Source organism: Martes martes, assembly GCF_963455335.1.
Source record: "Martes martes genome assembly, chromosome: 14".
Lineage (NCBI taxonomy): Eukaryota > Metazoa > Chordata > Mammalia > Carnivora > Mustelidae > Martes > Martes martes.
In genome coordinates this window covers 6,950,510-6,970,649 of record NC_137902.1, presented here as the reverse complement: position 1 = coordinate 6,970,649, position 20,140 = coordinate 6,950,510, and the positions used below count along the sequence as shown (strand labels likewise).

The 20,140-nt window shown below is 60.7% G+C and overlaps 1 protein-coding gene across 5 annotated transcripts in view; it reads right to left on the bottom strand.

Annotated features, from left to right (window-relative positions):
* Nucleotides 1–20,140, bottom strand: part of CTBP2 (C-terminal binding protein 2) — a gene marked incomplete at its 5' end in the record, with an annotated part of 155,531 nt that overhangs the window by 5,216 nt on the left and 130,175 nt on the right. For all 5 annotated transcript variants that reach the window (XM_080822753.1, XM_080822756.1, XM_080822754.1 and 2 more), the window contains 3 exons: nt 2,852–3,058; nt 7,033–7,177; nt 7,366–7,520. In XM_080822753.1, coding sequence (XP_080678879.1) covers nt 2,852–3,058; nt 7,033–7,177; nt 7,366–7,520 — 507 coding nt within the window. The remainder of the gene's footprint in view (nt 1–2,851; nt 3,059–7,032; nt 7,178–7,365; nt 7,521–20,140) is intronic.

The window sequence follows — 20,140 nt, the reverse complement described above, 5'->3', positions numbered from 1 at the left end:
AGAGCAAGCATCCAGGTGAGCGAGTCCACCATCCCGCCGGCCACTGCTCAGTGCTCTGGATGCCACGTGGGCTCGAGCTGTCCCCGCCGGCGGCAGGACCGCCAGCTGGGGGGGGGCGGCGTGCCTGAAGCCTGGGGACGCGCTCGGCCGGCGTGTCTCCTCAGCTTCCTGGGTGAGCTGTGCAGGGGCCCGTTGTCTGCACCGGGGGGCGTGTGTGTTCAGGTTCCCATGATGGACATTTTCAAATGTCAGCACAGCTAGAGAGAATGTTCGAGTGAATGCCATGTGTCCCTCCCCCAGCGCCAGCCATCCCCGTAGTCTCCCACTCAGATTTTGCTCTCCCCGATGTTTCTGGGTCCGCAGCAGCCTTTAGCCAAGCTTCCTTTCCGGAGACAGCGAGGGCAGTGACAGAGAATAGTCTCTTGCCAATTAGCACTGGGTTTGCTCATGAAGGCGGGGGGGGGGGGGGGGGGGGTGTCAAAACGGACCCCTGCAGAGGGTCCTGAACACAAACAGGCACTGGGACTAACTCTGACGGGACTAACTCTGACCAGGAGCGGGAGCCACAGATGGGGCCGGCTAATTCTCAGGTGTGTCGGCTGGTTCTGACCTGCGGGGGGAGCCCCAGGCCCCCTCAAGTGGGTCAGTAACCCACACCACCTAACAGACAGGACAGCCTCCCTGACTCCCAAGTGGTCGTCATTTGCACAAACCCACGAAACCCCCTGGAACCCCAGAGCCAGCGCCTCCTGCCTCCCAGAGCTGTTTTCGGCCGGAGCGGCCTCCTCCGGGAAGCATGCACAATCCGTCTTCGGATGAAACCACTGCTCAGTGGTGCAGGGGAAGGAGGAGGACGCAGGGAACGTGTCGCTTCCCAAACAGGAAGCCCAAGGGCAACACGGGGGTGGACTGTCTCCCGCCTCTGCTGGGCTCCCGTCGAGCGGGGCAGGGCAGCCTGGGCTGGAGGCACAGGCCGGAGGTGGTGCTGCGGGAGGCCCGCCGCGGGGGCCCCAGAGCCCGCTCACCCCTCCCGCCCGCCCTCCTCAGTGTCAGCGCTTGGGTTCAGGGGCCGCAGCCGCACAGCCCAGCCGGGGGGCGGGCACGGCAGAGAGGACGGGGGGAGGAGCAGCGCCGGCGACCTGCACACCCCTCTGACGTCCCCAAAGTACGGGGCCCACACGAGAATGCCCCCCTCACTTCCACGGCCCAACGCACTCGGCCTGGAGACGGGGCTCTCGGGCGGGGGCTGCCGGGGCCCCCGCGTGGTTTTCCAGCCTTTGCTCTTCCTTAGTCCCCAACCCTCATCTTCTCGCTGGCTTCCCCGTTAGCCATGAGGTTTTCCTAAGTTTCTCCGAGACCGAATGACTTAATTCTGTTACTAACTTGATAAAAACTGAGCCTTGCAGGAGAAGCCAAATTGGCCTGAAAAAAAAAAAAAAAAAAAATGTACGTATCTAGTTGCCCCGGGCTGGCTGTGCCCGTGCCCCGTCCCCCACCAGCCTCCGCTGGGGCCACGCTCGGGGCCGGGCCGCCCCCCACTCCGGATCCCGCTGCTGCGGCTTCCCAGCAGACGAAGCCTCAGGCAAGTGACAGCTCTGGGGGGGGGGGGGGAGGGAGGAGGCACCGGGCAGCCTCCGGCCAGGCCCCTGCCCATCGGAGTCCCGCCTACACTTCTGGAAGGCTCTAGACAGACCCGAAAGGCGGTGAGGCGGCCCCGCCAACAGAGTACAGGGGGAGCGGGGGCTGAGACGTGCCGGCTGACAGTCTCGGGTAAACGGGGCTCACAGCCCGTGACTGCAAAAGCCGGCGAAGGCTCGGCCACGCGGGGTCTGAGAAGGCCGGCGCCGTCCTGAGAACCGTCCCCTAGAGCCACGCGCAGAGCAACGGGAGGCCCAGCGGGCGCCAGCAGAGGGCGCTGCGGCCCTCCCACGGCGCCTCCGCCTTTCCTCTGCTGCGCCCCTCAAGAAAGACAAAGTGAGGACTCCTTTGTAGACCGTGTGCAAGATCGCCTTCATGAGCGAGGTCACCCTGACACCTGGGGTCTTTAACTCACCCTGGGGAGTGAGGTGCACGCGCCCCGAAGAAACCCAGCTCCCGTCCCAGGGGCCCTGACCCTTGGTTTTCAGGAAAGAGGAGCTCTGAACGCAGGGTCGAGTGACAGCCTGGGGAGGACTTGTGACCCACCCCACGTGCTTCTCCTCGAGCCGCCTCTGAATCCTTAAGGGCAGTCCCACGGATCACACCCTTCCTGATGTACAGACTGCGACACGGAGGCAGAAAGGTCAGCGAATTTCCTCAAGGTCATGGAATGGCCGAGCGGCGGGGCTGAGCTTCAGCAGAAAAGCAAGGCCCCCTGTGTGCAGTGTGGCCCACTGGAGCCCCCGTGTTGGCAACACCAGGTCATCAGGCTGCTTCCTGTCACAGCTCACCTTGTCCTTGGTAACCTGTCCAAGATGCTCACAGGGCCACCAGCGGCCTCCTGGGAAACCTTTCCCTGCCTCCATCCCAAGCGGGCTCTCTAAGCTGACGGCTGGACTGTGCCACCTTCCGGCTCAGAATCCTTCAGGGACTCCCTGCTGCCACCCCGGCCTGGCATCTGAGGGCCTCCAAGGGCTGGGCCTTGCCCACGGCCCAGGGACGGCTCAGCCACCAGCCCCCATTTGAGCCCCAAGCCGGCTGGTTTCTCTCCAGGGCACCTCCAGCAGCCCCCACCCGGGGCCATCTGCGGGCACACGGCCCTCACCCGTCACCCAGCCGGAGACCGCCCCCCTGCACTGCCCACCCCCCCGCCCAGCCCGGAACACCCAGAGGCCCGGCCGGAGGGGGCTCGGGGCTGGGCAGCGGCACGTACCGAAGCCGATGAGGCCCAGCGTCTCCCCACGGATGCGAGCTGCTCCCGAGGCCACCTCCCGGATCTGCTCAACGCTCTGGACCCGCGTGCCTTCCCGCAGCGCCTGGTACAGCCACGTGTTCCGCCGGTACAGGTTGAGAATGTGGCAGATGGTGGAGTCGGCCGTCTCCTCCACGGCCGCGGACGGGATGTTGCACACGGCGATGCCTGGAGAGGACAGGGCCAGGCCCCGCGTGAGGACCCCCGGCAGAGGGGGAGCTCCGGGGCACCCCATGCGCCCAGCTGAGGGCCGGGGAGGCAGAGCCGGCCCTTCAGCCCCGGGAAAGGCGTGTGGCCGCGGGCAGGTCTGGCTCCGATGCTCAGAGGCCGCCAGCCCCCACACCCATCCCAGCCCTGCCGCAGCCCCCGGCCCGCACTCAGCCCCTGCCCCGCCCGCCCTTTGCTCCTACACCCCGTGCTTCTGGGAAGCAAGCGTGGGGCAGCTGGAAGGGGGAGCAGCCCAGAGGCTGGAAACCTGCCCGTGTCCGCCGTGGAGCAGCAGGAGCTGAGCCGCAGAGGCCCTCGTGAGAGCCGACGGGACTCCTTCCCGTGGGATGAAATGTTAATCGTTGTTTTGAAAAAGGGCGCGATGAAGCAGGAACCAGCGCCTCCCCCTCAACATGGGCCCCAGGCCCGGCCAGGACAGAGCAGATGTCTGAATTCAGCCCCAGGCCTGGTGGCGGGGCGGGGGCGGCCAGGGGAGGGCCCTGCGGCAAGGGGCTGAAGGACCAGCCCACGGCTCGGGCTGGCAGAGCCAGGCACTGACCTTCCTCGGTAGAGGGTGTTTGGGGGGAAGAATGCGAAATCTGCCAGACAAGCCGCTTTCTGAGGGACACAGGTATCCAGGCAGCCTGTCAGACCAGCTCAGAAAACCACCTTTGAATCCCAGGTTTGGGACCCAAGGAACACACGGGGCAGGGCCCCCACCAAGGCAGCTCTGCCCTCCTCGTCCTTCTCAAGCCCCCCAGTGGGGACAAGAGCACCTGAGCCACTGTGACTCCACGGGAGGGAAAACAGGAGCACAGGACCCCCTGTGCTGAGCACCCCATTCTGGCAGCTGTGTGACCCCTCCGCGAGGGCTGCCCTGAGGTCCAGGGTCTCAGTGATGCCCTGAGGGGGACAGACAGCTCAGAGAGTGAAAACCCGCATGAGCGTCCCACCTGGTCCCATCTGGCCCCAGCCACCTGCCGGGAGGACAAAGTGACTGAGATCTAGGCTGCCGAAATTTCCACGAGCTAGAAGTCCGTTCTGCAAACAGCCACAAAGGAGGCCACTCCGTATGAAACAAGCAAGCTGAGAACTTGGAATGTGCCAGGAGCCAGGGTTCACGGAAATCGTTTGGCACTTGTGATGGTTTCCAGTCCTCTGAGGAACCTGAGGTGGTGCGGCCCGAGCCCAGCAGGAGGGTCCCGACAGTGGAGGAGGGGAGTGTGGACCCCTGGCCACTGCCCAGGCAACCGCCCGGGCCCGGGACCAGCTGTGTCCTGGGAGCCGAGTCCGGAGGGGATGTGCCGGAGGACGGGGTCCCCATGCGGGTCCATGTGACACAGAGCACCGCACCTGCTCACCCCCTGCGGGGGCACAGGGGGACCCTACTCAGCCTGCACCCCTGCACTCTGACATGTCGCTCCCTTGGCGGCAGAGACCAAAAACTGGAGGAGGGGCTGCGGGCACCAAGAGGGACCGTCCTGCCCCAAGGGCAATGGGCACCTTCCTCTGACACCCCAAAGCCCTGATGATTTCTAAACCATTCTTCAGGTCAGGGCACCTCCAAAGGCCAAGATGAGAAGCTTCTACCATCTGCAGGGCAAGAGTCACAGCCGTCTCACCGCAAGGCCCGAGCCTAGTGGCTGAGCTGGTTTTTCCATCAACGGTTTCACTCTTTGCTGTCCCCCCTGCTGAACTGGAAGCCAGATAAAGGAGCCCGAGAGAGCCTCGCAAGCTCAGAGGCCTCTAGCAACCTCCCAGCTCCCCCCGCTTATCCCCCTCCGCCCCGCGCCGCTCCCTGGTTCTTGGGGATCCCCTGCAGATGGGCTGGAACCCTCTAACTGCTCCGGCAGGGGACACAGCCGTTTCCTGAGCTCGCCCCGCTCTCCACTCTGAGCATCCAGTCCGGCCCACTGTCTTCACGCAAAGGCTCCCGTGAGCACTGAGAAGGGAGCGTCCTCCCAGGAAGGCCACACTGCAGGCCCCGGACAGAAGCAGCACTTACAGCCGCTGTCCTCATTTGCACGAGGTCTGGGGACAGAGTGATGTGTGCAGTGCAATTTGGAGACGGGACAGAGGCCCATGTCCCTTCTCCAAATTCCACACACACCAGATCGATGGAAACCCCACAGCCGACGTCCTTGTCCGCTGTTCCGAACGGCAGGCCCCTGGGGACATGGTCTCCTCCACCTGAGCCCCCTCGTCAAGGGCGGCCGTGTGGCTGGGGGAGCGGGGCACCTTTGGTTTTAGGGAAACGAGGTCCCCCTCCTGGCCCGGGCCGGCTGCGTGCGGAGCGTGCGCAAGTGGAGGGATGGCACGTTTCGCTCCGGACACCTTCCATGTCTGCCTGGAAAGAAGCGGCTGCTTCCCAGCAAGGGACTCAACGTGACCACCTCACCCAAGCCTGGGCGGCGAGGGGCGGACACACGGACAGCGGGGCGGGTGCAGGGAAGCACGTCGGAGGACCCCCTGCCCCCGCTCTCTGGGCTCAACTATATTCCCCGTCGCTGTCTGAACTTGGGATGGCAGCTCTACAAAGAGCACAAAGAACATTTGTCTCCAAACAAAAACATTCTTGTTGGCGCCCGGGAAAGATGGAAAATTTGAGGTAATGCTAGACGTGCTTCTGAGGACTCCTATCACCCAAGTTTCTTTGTTGCAACCAAGGCGGGCTCAGGGGCACCCCGAGGCCGGAAGTAAGCACTCGGGGCTGACACAGGAAACTGTCGCTTCCCTCAGGCCCCATAGAGAGTCTGGATTCTGATGCCACCCCTTTCTGCTTTGGTGTAGGGAGGATCTTCCAGGTCCCTTGCCACACAGCCCCCCACTTCCAGGATGGGGGAGGGGAAAAGGCATCTGTTGGGGAACGACCACCTCTTGCCTCTTCCTTTGGGCTTCACCTATGGGGTGACCCCACTGCCATATCCCACGCTCAGAGAGCCGGGGCGCCACCGTGAAGAAGCACGAGACTCGGCACGGGCCAGGCTCCCACCCTCAATTCAAGTGGGGGAACGAATCACTTGAGGATACCGGGAACCTTCACTCAAAACCCCAGGCCAGGACCATGGAGGAGGAAGCGGAGGCCAGAAGCGCTTGATGCCGGGACCCGTTGGGTCCTTGGCGGGGCGGGGAGGGACAGGGCCCACAGGACCACCAGGGTGTCAGCATGGCCACGGCTTGTCGGACCGCAGAGGCCTGAGTTCTTAGACACCTGCTAGTGGCCCTGGGGCTTCGGGCGCCCCTGGATGCGGGCGGAGCACAGGCCCACGCACCCGGGTGCGGATCCGGCACATTGCAAACGTGACAAGGACAGTGAGCAGAATAGCTGATGTGGGAGGACCCTGGGCCCTCGAGAGGCAAGCAGGCCAGCCGAGGGCTGCTTGCTGTCCATGCTCCGTGAACTCTCCTCACACGCAGAGCCCACGGCAGGGGCTGGAACAGGGCCAGGGGCCACGCAGAGGGCCGCGGCCCCACCTCTGGGAAACTGCCTGTGGGGGGCCACCTGCTGCCCCTGCTTTTCTGTGGAGACCCTGCCCCGTCTGACAAGGCCTGGGCTGGGCTCCGCTTCACCTGCGTCGGCGCCGACCTGGGCAGGTTTCTGGGTGGACGGCTCTATGCCAGGACGGGAGACCTAGGAATGCCCGACACCCCACTTCTGAGCCCTGTGCTGTGCGCCCAGCACTGGCATTTCTGGGTGATGGGTCCCGACCAGCCAGCGCTGACCTGTGGCCACTCACAGGGTCCCTGCTGCAGGGACAGGCCCCTGGCTCATCTGGCTTCATGTCCTTCCCACGTGAGACAGCCTGGCCCAGCCAGCACGGGCACCGGGTGGGGTCCTGGGGTCCAGAAGGCGCGCTCCCGCCCGTGTTTTCGGGGTTGGGGGGGTGCCCAGCAAGGCTCCCTTTGAACAGCTGCTCCCGGCCCCATGCACTCACCGAGCTCGCCGGCGGCCTTGATGTCAACGTTGTCGTAGCCGCTGCCTATCCGCACGATCACTCTCAGGGCCTTGAACTTCTCCAGGTCCTCCCTGGTGAGGGTGATGGTGTGGTACATCATGGCGCCAACAGCTTCATTGAGAACCTGAGACGGGGCGAGTAGAGCAAGGCTGGAGCCCCCCCCACCCCCGCAGAGGGTGCAGAGTGGGTGTGATCGCTCCCCAGGTGAGTGGCCCGGGGCTGTGCTTTGGGTTCTGCCGGGGACCCTGGGTGACAGCAGAGGGGGAGGGCGGACAGGGAGGTGGCGTCTGGGGGTGGGGATGGGGGGCCCACCTTCTCGTGGATCTCCTGAGTGGACTGTGCGTCACAGAAGGCCACTGTGGCCAGGTCCTTCAGGATGGGCATCTCCACGGTGCAGTCTCTGCCATCGAGCAGCGCCACCAGGGGGCGGGGGTGCAGGGGGCCGTTCATGATCTGGGGGCGGATACCTGTGAGGATGGGAGGGTGACTGGGTAGGCGGGCACAGTGGCCTGTCCCACACTGGGGGACAGTGCTCCCCCTGTACCCATATCCATCAGGTCTGCAGGACCCCAGGGCTTCCTCCCTACTCCCTGGGTGGACCACGAACCCACAAAGCCACCTGGGCTCCCCCGGGCTCATAGACCACAGGCTCCTTTGGAGTCACTGGGGAAGATTCTGGGACAAGCCGAGGAGACCGGGGCGGATGGGGGGAGCATCTGTCTGCTGGGTCTGCTCGGGCGGATGTCTGAGGGAGACCTGGGTCTCCGTGAGCAACGTCAAGTACAGCGAACAGGAACCACCGTGCAGCTAAGCCCATCGCCACGTGGAACTCGGGCCAAGGACATCTGTTTCCAACACACCTGCTCCTAGCACCAGCCGGACCCGCAGGGGCTCCCCCCAACCCCTCCCCACTCCAGCACCTTCCAAACAAACATGAGGGGGTACAAAATGAAACCAGATGGACAGGTCATGGCTCTCGCACCCCATGGGACTGTTTTCCTCTAGTCCCGAGCTGGGACTCACGAGGGATGAGTCCCCCCCAGCCTCTGAGCGGCAACAAAACTACCGCCTAACCCAGAGCCTGGGGCCCCGAAGCAGGACATCCAAGTGAAGCTGAGCCCCCATGTCCTCTGTACCAGGTGGAGATTGGGTCACCAAAGATGCTTGTTGGGGGACTGATAAGCCCTCTGCTAGTGTTCTTCTTGGCCTAATTGGCAGGTGGGCTCCACAAGAGGTCAAGGTGGGTGTGTACAAATGCAGGTTTCCCCAAAGAGCAAGGGTGCCATTGGGAATCAGGACCCCTGGAGACCGGCTTTTACCTGCAACTCTGCAGAGGGAAGTGAGGGACAGTCCTTCACACGGTGGCCTACGGCCTCTCCTCTCAGGCCCAGCCCCTTTAGTAGAATGAGGACCCAGGGCACAGCGCGGGAAGTGGCCCCTGGAGTAAGCAGCTGAAGGGCGGGGGGTGGGGCAGCTCGTGTCAACTCGATGTGCACACATTAAAGGTCCTACCTCTGCCCTTCCTTTTGGCCAAGAAAAGGGTGAGATTTTGACCAAATCCCGACGAGCCCGTCTTCTTCCACCAGGTTCTTTCACTCCTCCCCACTGCTGCTGCCAAACCCAGGTCGGACTCCCACGGGACTGGTGGTCTTGGACTATGGGCCAAATTCACTGGCCTGTCCTAGGCTATCCCTCCCACAGGGTGCAGAACACCCTGACCTGACTCCAAAGGTGCCGGCAAGAGTGTTCATCAGACCGTATTCGCAGAGTTCGTGATCATGGTAAGAAATCCAAGTTGTTAATTAAAAAGCAGCCACGGAGGAAAATGACGGGCAGGCACAAAGCAGGCTTCTAGAGCCATCCAAGACATCTGGAGAGGCTGAGGGGCCTCAACACAGGAATGTCCGTCCACAGCATCAGTGCATGGATCCCGTTACCTGGGCAACAAGCTCCAGGTTGCCTAGCGATCGCCCCCCTCCCTGGCTTGGGTCGCCTCCTCTTGGGCGAAACGCACCCTTTGCCCTCATTCAGGCTGGGCAGGCAGAATGCAGCTGAGGCTTGTCCGCGAGAGCCAGGGGCTCCCAGATGAGGCCCCGGGCTCAGCTATGGGCTGCAAGCCCTGTATGGGAAAGCTGGCAAGGGAGAGGCACACGGGGCCGTGCTGGGGATGGATGCTGAGCGGGGATGGCTGCGTGGGTGGTGGGAGGGAGCAAGAGTCCTGTGTGTCCTGCACGAGGTGTAGGGGGTGCATGAAACCCCAGTATGGAGAATGAGAGAAATCTCAGCCAAGGCATCGCTGAGGTTTACTTCTATGAACAAAAGGACTGTGCTGTGCTCACTCCCTCAGTCCCAGGAAGCTCTCGTCTACCTGCACACCAGAGAACCCAGCGCAATTCAAGCCACACCCCACCCAGTACCCGTTGTCGCTACAGTCTCCTACAGTCTCGCAGAGGTTGGGGCAGAGGTTCCCACAAGAGCCTTGGAAATGCCAGCCAGGTGAAGTCGTAAACAGACTTTCCATCTTGCCTCACGTAAACCGACGCATCTCTCAGTGCTTCTAACAATTTGAGTCATTTTTAGTCTACTAGGATGCAACCGACATGTTACTGAAGATAACCTTTCAAGGGACTATGGGAAATGGGGGGCCTGGAGGGAGTGCCCCATCTCCTCTGCAGCCAGGGGAATCTAGAGAAACCTGGGGAGGAAAGCCCGGCGGGGGGCACGATGAATCTTTAATGAGAACGGACTAAAAACTGAGCCCTGTGCCCAAAAGCTAGAGTAGCAATCACTAGACACGGCTCAAACCCCAAGACTGACATTCAGAAGCCCACTGTGTTACTCTTCTTCCCATTTTATGATCAGGGAGACAGAGCCAAGCATAGCCATGGGCCACACCGAGGAACGACACCAGCCACCTCACACAGTCCCAGGGACCCAAAAGAGCCCGAGGAAATCATTTGCTGACGAGGAGCTGGGGGTCCTGGTGGCCCCCGAGTCAAAGCGACTACTCCCTTTCTGCAATCTCGCCTTCTATTTCAGAACAATTCCAGCTGCCGTTGGACACATCACACACACACACACACACACACACACACAGAACCCTATCAGCACATTCCTTTCAACAACTTGTTCAGCATTAACTCTGCAGGGCAACGCTGACTCCCCTGGTGTCAATTACTTGCTGGTTTCAGGCTCGCCTCTGCACAAGCAGGGACATGCTTGCCATTAGGGACCGGTGCCCCAGCTCGAGGCCAGCTCCGACGGCTGTCCTTGGGCCCTGTGTTACCTACAGCTGCAGCTGCACGTGAGACGTGGTGAAATCAGACACATTCAGTGGAAAACACAGGTGGCACCAGGCCGTGTTGCTGGAGTTCTGCTACAAGTGGCTGATGGTCCAGGGGAAAACAAGTCCATGGGCCCCATGGATTCGGAAGGAGGAAAGGGAGGTCCCCAGGGAGGACACTGGCAGCTCCTTGGTCAACCAACCTCAAAGCCACCTTATCTGAATAGCAGGGTTTCCCAGGAGCTGCTTCTTTGCCAGGCGACACAGTCTGAGCGGGCCGCGGCTGGCTGAACGGGACAGGCTTCCCTAAGCAGAGTGAGCGAGGAAAATGATACCCCCACCCACGACGTGGTCCTGTGGGGTCCGAGACCCATTTTCTGCCTTTCCGGACATTGTGTGAGACGCCACTGACGTGCTCCCAACAGAAGATCTCGGTTTTGAAGATCTGAGTTGGTCTCTGTTGCTTGTCAACCCGGAGGCTTTTTTGATTTTGCTGTTTCGAGATTTCAGAAACGAAGCCGTTTTAGCCCAGAGCAAAGTGGCCCCAGTAAACATGTTTGGCCAGCAGGCAGAGGCCTGACAACTGACCGGATCTTGCTGGCCATCCCCAGACTGCAGCCCTCCAATACCTGTGCTGGGTCAGCCAGGATCGCAGATGACAGTCACAAGTGACCGCTCCACCGGCTCGGGGTCACCCCCTGCTCGCCTGGCAGGGACTGGCCAAGTACGCTGTGACGACGGGTTGGGGGGTGGAGGGCCTGCCAAACAGCACGGATTTGCACCAAGGCCTTCTCTGCTGCTCTGGGGTTGAAAAACACAGGCCAGGCCTCGCAGGTAGAACCCAGCTGGGAGATTCCGAGGCCTGAAGGCCATCGCCGGGACTCTCTGGGCCGGCACCAGCTGTTCTGGCGGCTGACACTGGAATGAGCACCTGGAAAGAACCACGAGATCCACGGAGCCCTCAAAAAGATCAGAGATAGGGGCGCCTGGGTGGCTCAGTGGGTTAAGCCTCTGCCTTCGGCTCAGGTCATGATCTCAGGATCCTGGGATCGAGTCCCGCATCAGGCTCTCTGCTCAGCAGGGAGCCTGCTTCCTCCTCTCTCTCTCTCTGCCTCTCTGCCTACTTCTGATCTCTCTCTGTCAAATAAATAAATAAAATCAAAAAAAAAAAAAAAAAAAAAAAAAAAGATCAGAGATAAAATGCACCGTGCGACATGCTTAGCCAGAGGCCCAAGAGCCCATCGAATGGGTCATCAGCTCCCAGAACCCGCAAGGCCGTTTGGAAGGCAGAGAGCAGCACATGGGGCTCCCATCCTCACAGGCACGTGTCCGATGGGGGGCAGAGGAGATGCAGCCAGAGCCCCAGACGTCCGGAGTGGGTGGGAAAGGACACTCAGGTCTGCACTTGGAGCCTCCCCAGCCACGACCGCTTCATGGGGGTCCGATCCTGGTGTCCCCGCACCCAAGAACAGCTTCCCCTCAAATGCAGGTGCTCCTCAATTAAAAAGTCACTTCCTGCACCCCTGCACAAACCAACCGTCCTCGCTGGGCTCAGCAGTCCCGATTTCTAGAAGGCCAGACATGGGCTCAGACTGCAGGCCTGATAAAGGGCCTATTTCACAGACCTGCATTTCCACAGTCTGGAGCTGAAGCTCATGACTGCGGCCAAACTGGGGAGCAGATGACCTCGGGTCGTAAATCCACCTGCATCCGAGGTTTGGCATTCAACCTGCAGACATGGCTGTGTTAGGTGGGGGTCCCAGCATCTACCCCAGTGCACTGGGTTCCAGAAGCCTCGTGTCCAGGAGTGAGGTCTCCCTTGCTTGTAAACATGGTTTATCCATGTAATAAAAACGGTCCTACAGGGTCAGCCACAGGGTCTCGACCACAACTATCCTGCTTGTTCAGAAGGTGGGTCTGGAAAGCCGGCAAAGGCACGGTGACTGTCCCTGTGTCCGGAGGCCTGGGGACAGCACCCATGCCCACGGCAGCGACCCTTGCCTTTCATGAGAACGAATATGGGAGAAGACGAGGGTGAGACTTCAAGGCCGCGACTGTAACAAATGTGTGTTGATAAGCACGGCATTATTTTCAGGCTTAAAAAACACAGCTCCTCTTAGAAACCTCATCTCTGGGTCCATGTCACTGTCTGTGTTCTCCTCGGGCAAACACGCGTTTCTCGGTGGCCACCCTGCCCTGCCCAGGCCGCGGGATCATTTTGAGAACTTGACACACACAGGTATGTGTCCCCCACCGCGAATGGAGAACTCGATTTTTTTCTCGGGTTGTCTCGTCTTACAGCTGGACGGTTCTGACGGGGGAGGCTTGCTCGGCCTGGGGGGAGGTGATGGTGGAGGAAGGGACACTTTCAGTCTGAGGGCCAAGGACCGAGAGCAGGTGCACGTCCCACACGCAGCACGTGTCCCAGCCGACACCTAAGTCGGGTCGGTTCCAGGAAACCAATAGCAGCTCGCAGCTCCCAGCCCGCTCGGCAGCAGCGCCTCTCCGACATGGACCCCCCAGAGTGGGGTTTAGCCTCACTCCTCTCCGAAGGGCTCTGGCACGCGGGGCGGGCATGGTTCTGGGGGCCCGCAGACGGACAAGAGGCGGCCGCTCCCCTCAGCAGCTCCAAAGGCACAGGGAATCGGCTAATGGAAGAAACAGCTTTTCCTTGGGCGGCTTCACAACCGGGAACACAAAAGTGGGTTTTAATCAGGGCCAACTGTGGAAGGCAACTTTTCTAGCATAGAGGTTAGAGCAGCACACCTCAAAAATGCAGCTCAGGCTGGAACGGAGCCGCCCTGAGGCACCTTGGTGCGTCAGCCCCGAAGAGAAGGAAGTACAGCAAACCCGCCCCAGGAACGCAAACACACACGTGCTTTTTCTGCATCCACGGCAGACATCACTAATGGATCTCAGCACTTTCAGCCTCCGAGTCCCCGTTGGTCACGATGCCCCAGTGAGCGCCCGTGCAAGGTTGGGGGGACCTGTGCGTGCCACTCTTGAGTGAGCCCGATCCCCTCTAGAAACCGGGAAAGGAGGGTGAAGGTCAGAAGGGAGCAGGGAGATGTACGAAGGCCCCGGAAGAAGGAAGGACAGGCCCACAACCCAGGCTCAGACCTCGGTGTGCAGCGGGACCGCCTATGCCACCTCCTCCAGGCCTGTGACCAAGGGTCCCGTGACCTCCTCCGTCGCTTCAGGACTGCCCTCTGCTCCGCTGGGCTCCACGGCAGGGACCTTGGTTTGTTGCTCCCATCAACCTTCATGACTGGCTGGGCCACCCGCCTTCCAAGTGGAAGACAGCCCTCTCCCAACATGACCTTGCCCTCCACGAGCTGGGACACTTCCCCAGCCCAGAAACAGACTGGCCTTGAACTTTGCTCTAAACAACGTCACGTAGCAGAATGGACGTGTCAATTCCAAGGCAAGGGCATCGGGCCATCCACACACACACTGGAGCCAGCAAGGGTCGGGGCGGAGGGGGCACTGCAGACTGTCCCATCAGGGGTGTGTGTGCCCGCACGTGCACCTGTGAGCTGACAAAGACAGCAGCATGGACACGACCCACGCCGATGCTGCAGAAACTCCGGGAAGCCGGTCCCTGGGCGTCACCAGGATGGATCAAGTCTGTTTAAGGCCCAGAAGATGTGTGCAGGGTCGGCGCCCCAAGGAGCGCTGAGCTGTGCGCACGTCAGTCACGGGATTCATAATCACAGGCGCACCTGAGGGCCGGGCTGCCCCCCCCCCCCCCACCGCAGACTCCGAGCACCCCCTGCCCCGCCCTGAGGCCTGGCCACTGGGAGTGGAGACCGTGGCATGGCCTTTTGAAACAGCATCCCTGTCTCCTCACTTTCTGGAGGAGCCCCCAGCTCTTGGACTCCTCCCTCGGCACACCCTAGAACCTCCACCTGCTGCGAACTAAGCCTTACGGCCGGGGCCCTAGGAGCCTTGCATCATCAGGTCGCTCCCCGGTCTGGAAGGAAGTTGTTCAACCTTTTGCTCCACGGACACCGGGAACCCAGAGGGCGGCAGTGTGCAGGAGGTGCCTGGCGGGCGAGCAGAGGCCTGTGGGCAGAGCACGGGCCCAGCGGCCCCGAGCTCCGCAGTGTCCCTGCACCAGGCCATCGAGGACCTTGCACGGCAGAAAATTACTTAACTCAACCCTGAGCAAGGGCTCGCCCGAGGCCAGGTGCTGAACAGCAGCCGGAGTCAGGAACAGAACAGCCACCGGGGGATACAAAGGAGAAGAACGTGGCAGTGGCCGTTACAGTGGCTGTGCCATCTTGTGCGGATCCTCAGCCCCTCCCAGCGCTGCCCCAAGTCCCCCTGCAGATGAGCGGCTTGACCAGGCAGGAGGGTCGCTCTGAGCAGACACCGTGCTCTGGGAGCACAGCACCTCGGGGGCAGTCAGATCGCCCGAGACACTGATCTTCCACTGAGCCGCGAACACACTCGTAACCGCCGCATCGCACGCGTCACCCGGCAGACGGGCACAAGTCAGCCGGGATGCTGGGGGTGACAGCCCCCCACCCCAAGGCAACCGCTCACAGGGCTGGCTGTGTCCCACGGGCCAGCCGGGTTTTAAGTCACTCCTTGGCTCTGATTTTAGCGTTCTCTGAAGTTCGCTTGAGAGATGGCCACAGGATAAGGAGATCAGCTTCTTAAATAAAACATGGATCTTAATGAGTCGTGGCCCTCGCAGTGAGATGGTTTCAGGCCACACCCTCTGCAGCTCAGGTAACAGCTGGACAGAAAGCCGGCCAAGCAGGAGGCTCCCAGGAGCCTCGGCCACTGCCCTCTTCCCACCGAGGCTTGCCCGGTGATCGCGGCCAAACCAGTGCACATGTGCGCGCCCAGTTCAGGAGCAGAAGTGGGCGTCTGCATCACCCTGTTCAGAGAAAAGGAGAACTTCTGTACCTCCAGAAAGACAAGCATTTGTGGCTGCTTTAACTGGCTCCTCAGAGCACCCAGGGAAACTGAGTCACCAGTCTGATGAACTGTACAGTGTCCACACCACACTGCGGACCCTAAATGGAGGAAAGGGTCAGAAACTGCTTTCTCCAGCAGAGCCTCAAAACAAAACCAAGAACCATTGATGACTTGCTTGCAATCAGCCCCTTGGATAGTCACACGTGGCTCCAGGGGCTGACCGGCCACGCTCTACGCACACTTCCCAGAGTTGCTCCTGGCTTGGAGTCTTTGTGCCCATGACCCTCACCAGTCTCCAGGGGGCCTCGTGTTTCCGGTGAATCCCTCTGCCCCGAAGAAGCTCCTGAAACAGGTGCTTTCCACTGGGGTGGGCTGAGCACCAGCCCTGAGCACCTCCTGCCTGACCGGCTGAAACGCACAGAGGAGGAAGTGCTTCCCCCAAGGTCTCGGGGAAGGGACGGGCTCAGAGGACTGAGGTTGGACCGGCTCAGGGCCACAGGGACATGATGGAAAACCAAGCAAGCCGCTGTGGGACACATTTTCACAGCAAAGCAGCCCAGGAAGCCAGGTTCTGCTTCCCGTTTTTCTTTCTTTTTTTTTTTTTTAAGATTTTATTTTTTATTTGACAGACAGATCACAAGTAGGCAGAGAGGCAGGCAGAGGGAGAGGGAGAAGCAGGCTCCGATGCGGGGCTCGATCCCAGGACCCTGAGATCATGACCTGAGCAGAAGGCAGAGGCTTTAACCCACGGAGCCACCCAGGTGCCCCCAGGCTCTGCTTCTGACTGTGGTAAAATGTGATTCCTGTTCTGGATCTCCCCAAAAGGTGGTCCTGGAGCACGCAACGAGGGAGGAGGGGTTGGAGGGATGTGGCCTGGGCATAGCTGGGCTTGGGAACAGCCAATGATGCCCATGTTCAAGGACTCACTAGCTTCCCATCTGGGTGAGATCACAGTTCACCTCCCAACCTTCCCAGCATGCCTTGGGCACTGGACAGAGCCACAGACCCCTGGCCCAGGCATCATCTAGTCTGAGGACAGACAGGTGATCCCAGCTCAGGAGATGGGCAGGCCTTCAAGTTCCTCTCTCCATAGCAACACTGGCCACTTGTCAATTACACACGGCCACCAAATCAAGAATCCTCATCTGGGGCTTCTCACAGCAGGGATGGACGCTTCCTTTTGGGACGGGTCTGGATTTTGTGGCTCAAGAGATGAATCTCAGTAAGTGTCCTCCAACATGATCTTGTGGCACCAGAAGATACACCCCTCCCCCCCTCTTTGCCACCTTCCAAGCTGGGACCTCTTCCGCAGCCCACCCAAGTCCCTCTTTCTGCTGGTTGGCCCTAGAGCCCCAGAACCACGGAGACTAAAAGGATGCATTCACCTGTCAGAACACCAGAGAATGGTGAGCAAGCCACAGGCTCCTGGTCCCTATCCCTCAGGCCACTCTCAGGGACACGAGGTCATTCCGCAAAGTGCCCTAAGACCGAACATACAATCATGGGCCAACATACATCCTAGTCCCGGAAATGCCAGCCTCGGCTTTTGACCTCTGCCCCTGAAAGCATCAACATCGCGACTCCCCCAACACGTGATTTCCAAGACCATCTGGACAGGAAGCAACCTACTGGGGGCCTCCGATACAGGTCCCGGAGGTGCAGGCTCGGAAGGAGGAAGTGACTCCCCCAAGGCCCTGGGAGTGAGCTTCGACCAGCTCAGGGCCACAGGGACAAGAGCAGGAGCCAGTGGCTGACACGGTTGTTCAGAGTGCTGGGTCTCTCACAGCTAGTCACCACCGGCCCTGGACAGATCGGGGGGCAGGATGTGGGGGGGACACAACACAGTTCTGTCCCTTGTAAACGGTAACCTGGGGAGACGACCAAGTCATCAGGACTCACCGACAGAGGACGGAGGAGAGAAAAGCGAGTATTCGCCGCCCAGAGCTCCCCACACCAACTATTTTTCCTAGAAACTACTGAGTGTGTAGGGTGTTTACCATTTACCATATGTCTGTTTCCTGGGGCTTTCAATTAGCCTGGGGGGGGGCGTGTCCCACATCCTTTGGCAGGAGCTCTGGGCAACCTTGCTGAGCCTGGAACGGCGCTGCAGAGCGGCCCCTGAGAACGCTCCTCGCTCACCTGCTCCCGTCCCTGCGTCCCTGCGCTGGGGCTCCGGTCTCATTCCGCTCCCTGACGGGGCCGGACAAGTCGGCCAAGTGCGAAACCACCCTCCCAAGTGGTGCGAGCAACACAAAATGGCAAACAACCCACGCGGCACTCACAAGGTCACTGCTTCCCTAGGACGTGGGCTTTGCCCCCAGGAGAGCCACGTCCCAGAGGGGGAGGCAGCTGCTGGGGTTCGTGTGGTGCAAACACCAGCCGTCACCTCAAAGGCTCCAAGCCAGGCACACGGAGGCAGCTCTCCGCAACGCAGCCTTTTCCCGAGCGGTCGGACATCGGAAACCATGGCCCTGTCTGCCCGCAGCTCCCCGCCACCGGGACGTGGGGCTGTGTGATGCGGGCCTGGCCCCCGGGGCCTTCTCTGGGCATCCTGCGCCAGCCCTGGGGAGGGGCGAGGAGGGAGGAGCTGTCCCTCCAGGACTCCCAGCAAAGGCCCTACCTGCCCATGGTGTGTTTCACGCCAGTACTTCTCAAGTTCTAAAAATGTGCCCATGGCAACAACAGAAGGGGATGTTTGAGAAAAATAAAATGAAATAAAGATGAGAAAAGAAGGGACCGTTGCCAGAAGAGTCTGGCAGAGGCAAGCTTTGCACGCCCACGTGCCGGCCTGTGTGCCGTCAGCGTGTGTCACCAGCTCACGTGGGGCTGGCAGGACGCTGCAGAACTCTCCTGCCCCAACCGCTCTTCCCGGGAGCACTTACAGGGCCTCGCACCCAGCGGGGGGCTGTGACACAGTCTAGGGGATGCACAGGGGGTGGGTGGGGAGGGGGGCAGAATGGTCTGGAACACGGCAAGTAAGGGATGGGGACACAAGGGGGGAGGGAAGCCCCTGGAGGGCTGGGCCCCCGACCAGGCTGAGGACACCCCATATTCCCTTTTGGTGCCTGGAGGGGCCTTTCTTTCCAAAGAACAGGAAGCAGCAAGGAAGGTGCTCAGGTGACCCATGAACGCAGAACAGCCGTGAACAGCACGGCCCCTACAGACTCGCCTCACACCCTGGGCCTCCTGCGGCCACAGCTGGCTTGGAGCTTGGGCCGCCCCCGAGTTTCCGGCTCCTGCCCCGACTCCTTCGGTGCCCCTGAGGAGCAGACACCACGCTTTCCTCCTGAAAGGCCCCCGGAAGAGCCTGGCAGACCCAGGGGTTATTCTTCTGACCATACTGCCCAGGCCCCGTGCCCACAAAAACAAAATAGTGCCCGGTTTCTTAGCTACCACAGCCACCAAGGCCAGGATGGGAGATGGAGGAAACCCAAGGCCTTCAGCTAACTCCGTTTTTCATGGGGCCCTACAACCAAAAAGGAAAGTGATTCTAAAGACCCTTAAATAGCCTTGCTATCCGGCAGGCCGGCGGCCAGGCGTGCTGCCCTCAGGCCCTGGAGTGGCCGGGAAGCTGATTTTCCCAAGCACAACAGCTGGCGGGGTATCCCCTCCCCGCTCTTCTCCTCAATAATTTTTTTTTTTTTCTTAAAGCCTAATGACTTCTAAAGTGCTCCAGGCTCAAAGCCCAGTTCACAGGGAAACACTAGAACCCATCACAAAGTCGTATTTATTCCATCAAATAAAAAGCATCTAATAGAGAAACCCCCAGTGGGGAAGTTGGTTAGGTTGAGACGTCAGCTTTGAGCTGACCGTTATGAGGGAGCGCGGCCAGGCCCACGCTGTGTGGCTGCAGACAGTGGCCACCTCTCCAGGCACAGCCCCCTTCAACTGAGGAAAATGGCCACATCCCCTTGGCCTTGGCAATGCCTGCTGCGGCCGGCCCGGGGAAGAGGCAGGCAGCCTGGAGAGGACCTCAGAGGTCAGCTGCATTACAGCAGCAGCCCCGGCACCGCGCCCCCCTCCCCCGGCCCCAAACCTGCACATGGGAGCTTTAGCAGTCGTGACCGGGTGAGGCCCACTGAAAATTTTAACTAACGTTTTATAAAAACTAGAAGACAATGCACAGGATGCGGTCATGAGTCACAGAGCCCTCGAACGGAGAGAGGCGGGCTGGGACACGATGCGGCAGGAACACAAGAACGCCGGCTGCACGTCTGGAGACAGCGTGGGTTCTCTGGACAGGTGGGAAGGACAGGAGCAAGGGCCGGACTGTGAGTTAACTGATCTCCTTTCCCTCTTTACTAGGGTTGGTAGGAAGCCCGGAGAGACAGGCCCCTCCTTGTGCACAAGACCGCAGGGAAAGCTCTGCCTTCTGGCCTCCCACCCAGCTTCCTCTTCCCTTACATGCTTGCTTGTCCCTCCATTCAACTCTGCCCTGTGTTAGAGCCATTTCCCAGGCCCAGGCTTAATCCTCTTAGGACAAAAGAACATTTACACTCCATTTAAGACAGAAGAATTCCTTTCCTTGGCTCTCCAGAAAGGCAGCAGGGTAGGAGGAAGGAGTCTGGCTCTGCCACAGAGCAGTGGGTCTGGCCAGGAGCAAAGCCTGGGCCAGTGCATGGTGTGACATGCTCCTCACTCAGGTCTCTGGGGACGAGTGGAGCCCATCACCCCGCTGTCACACTTGGGGAGACGAGCCTTGGAGCACCACGGGACGCCTCTGGAATCACCCCTCTACTGTTCTTGCGGACGCAGACCTCGGCTTCTGGCCTGGGCGGGTCTCCATTCCCCGCTCAATACCACCGTTGAATCCCACGTGACCCCGAAGCCCTGTGCTCGGTGGCTCCTCATGGCACAGTGGCCAGTCACACGTCT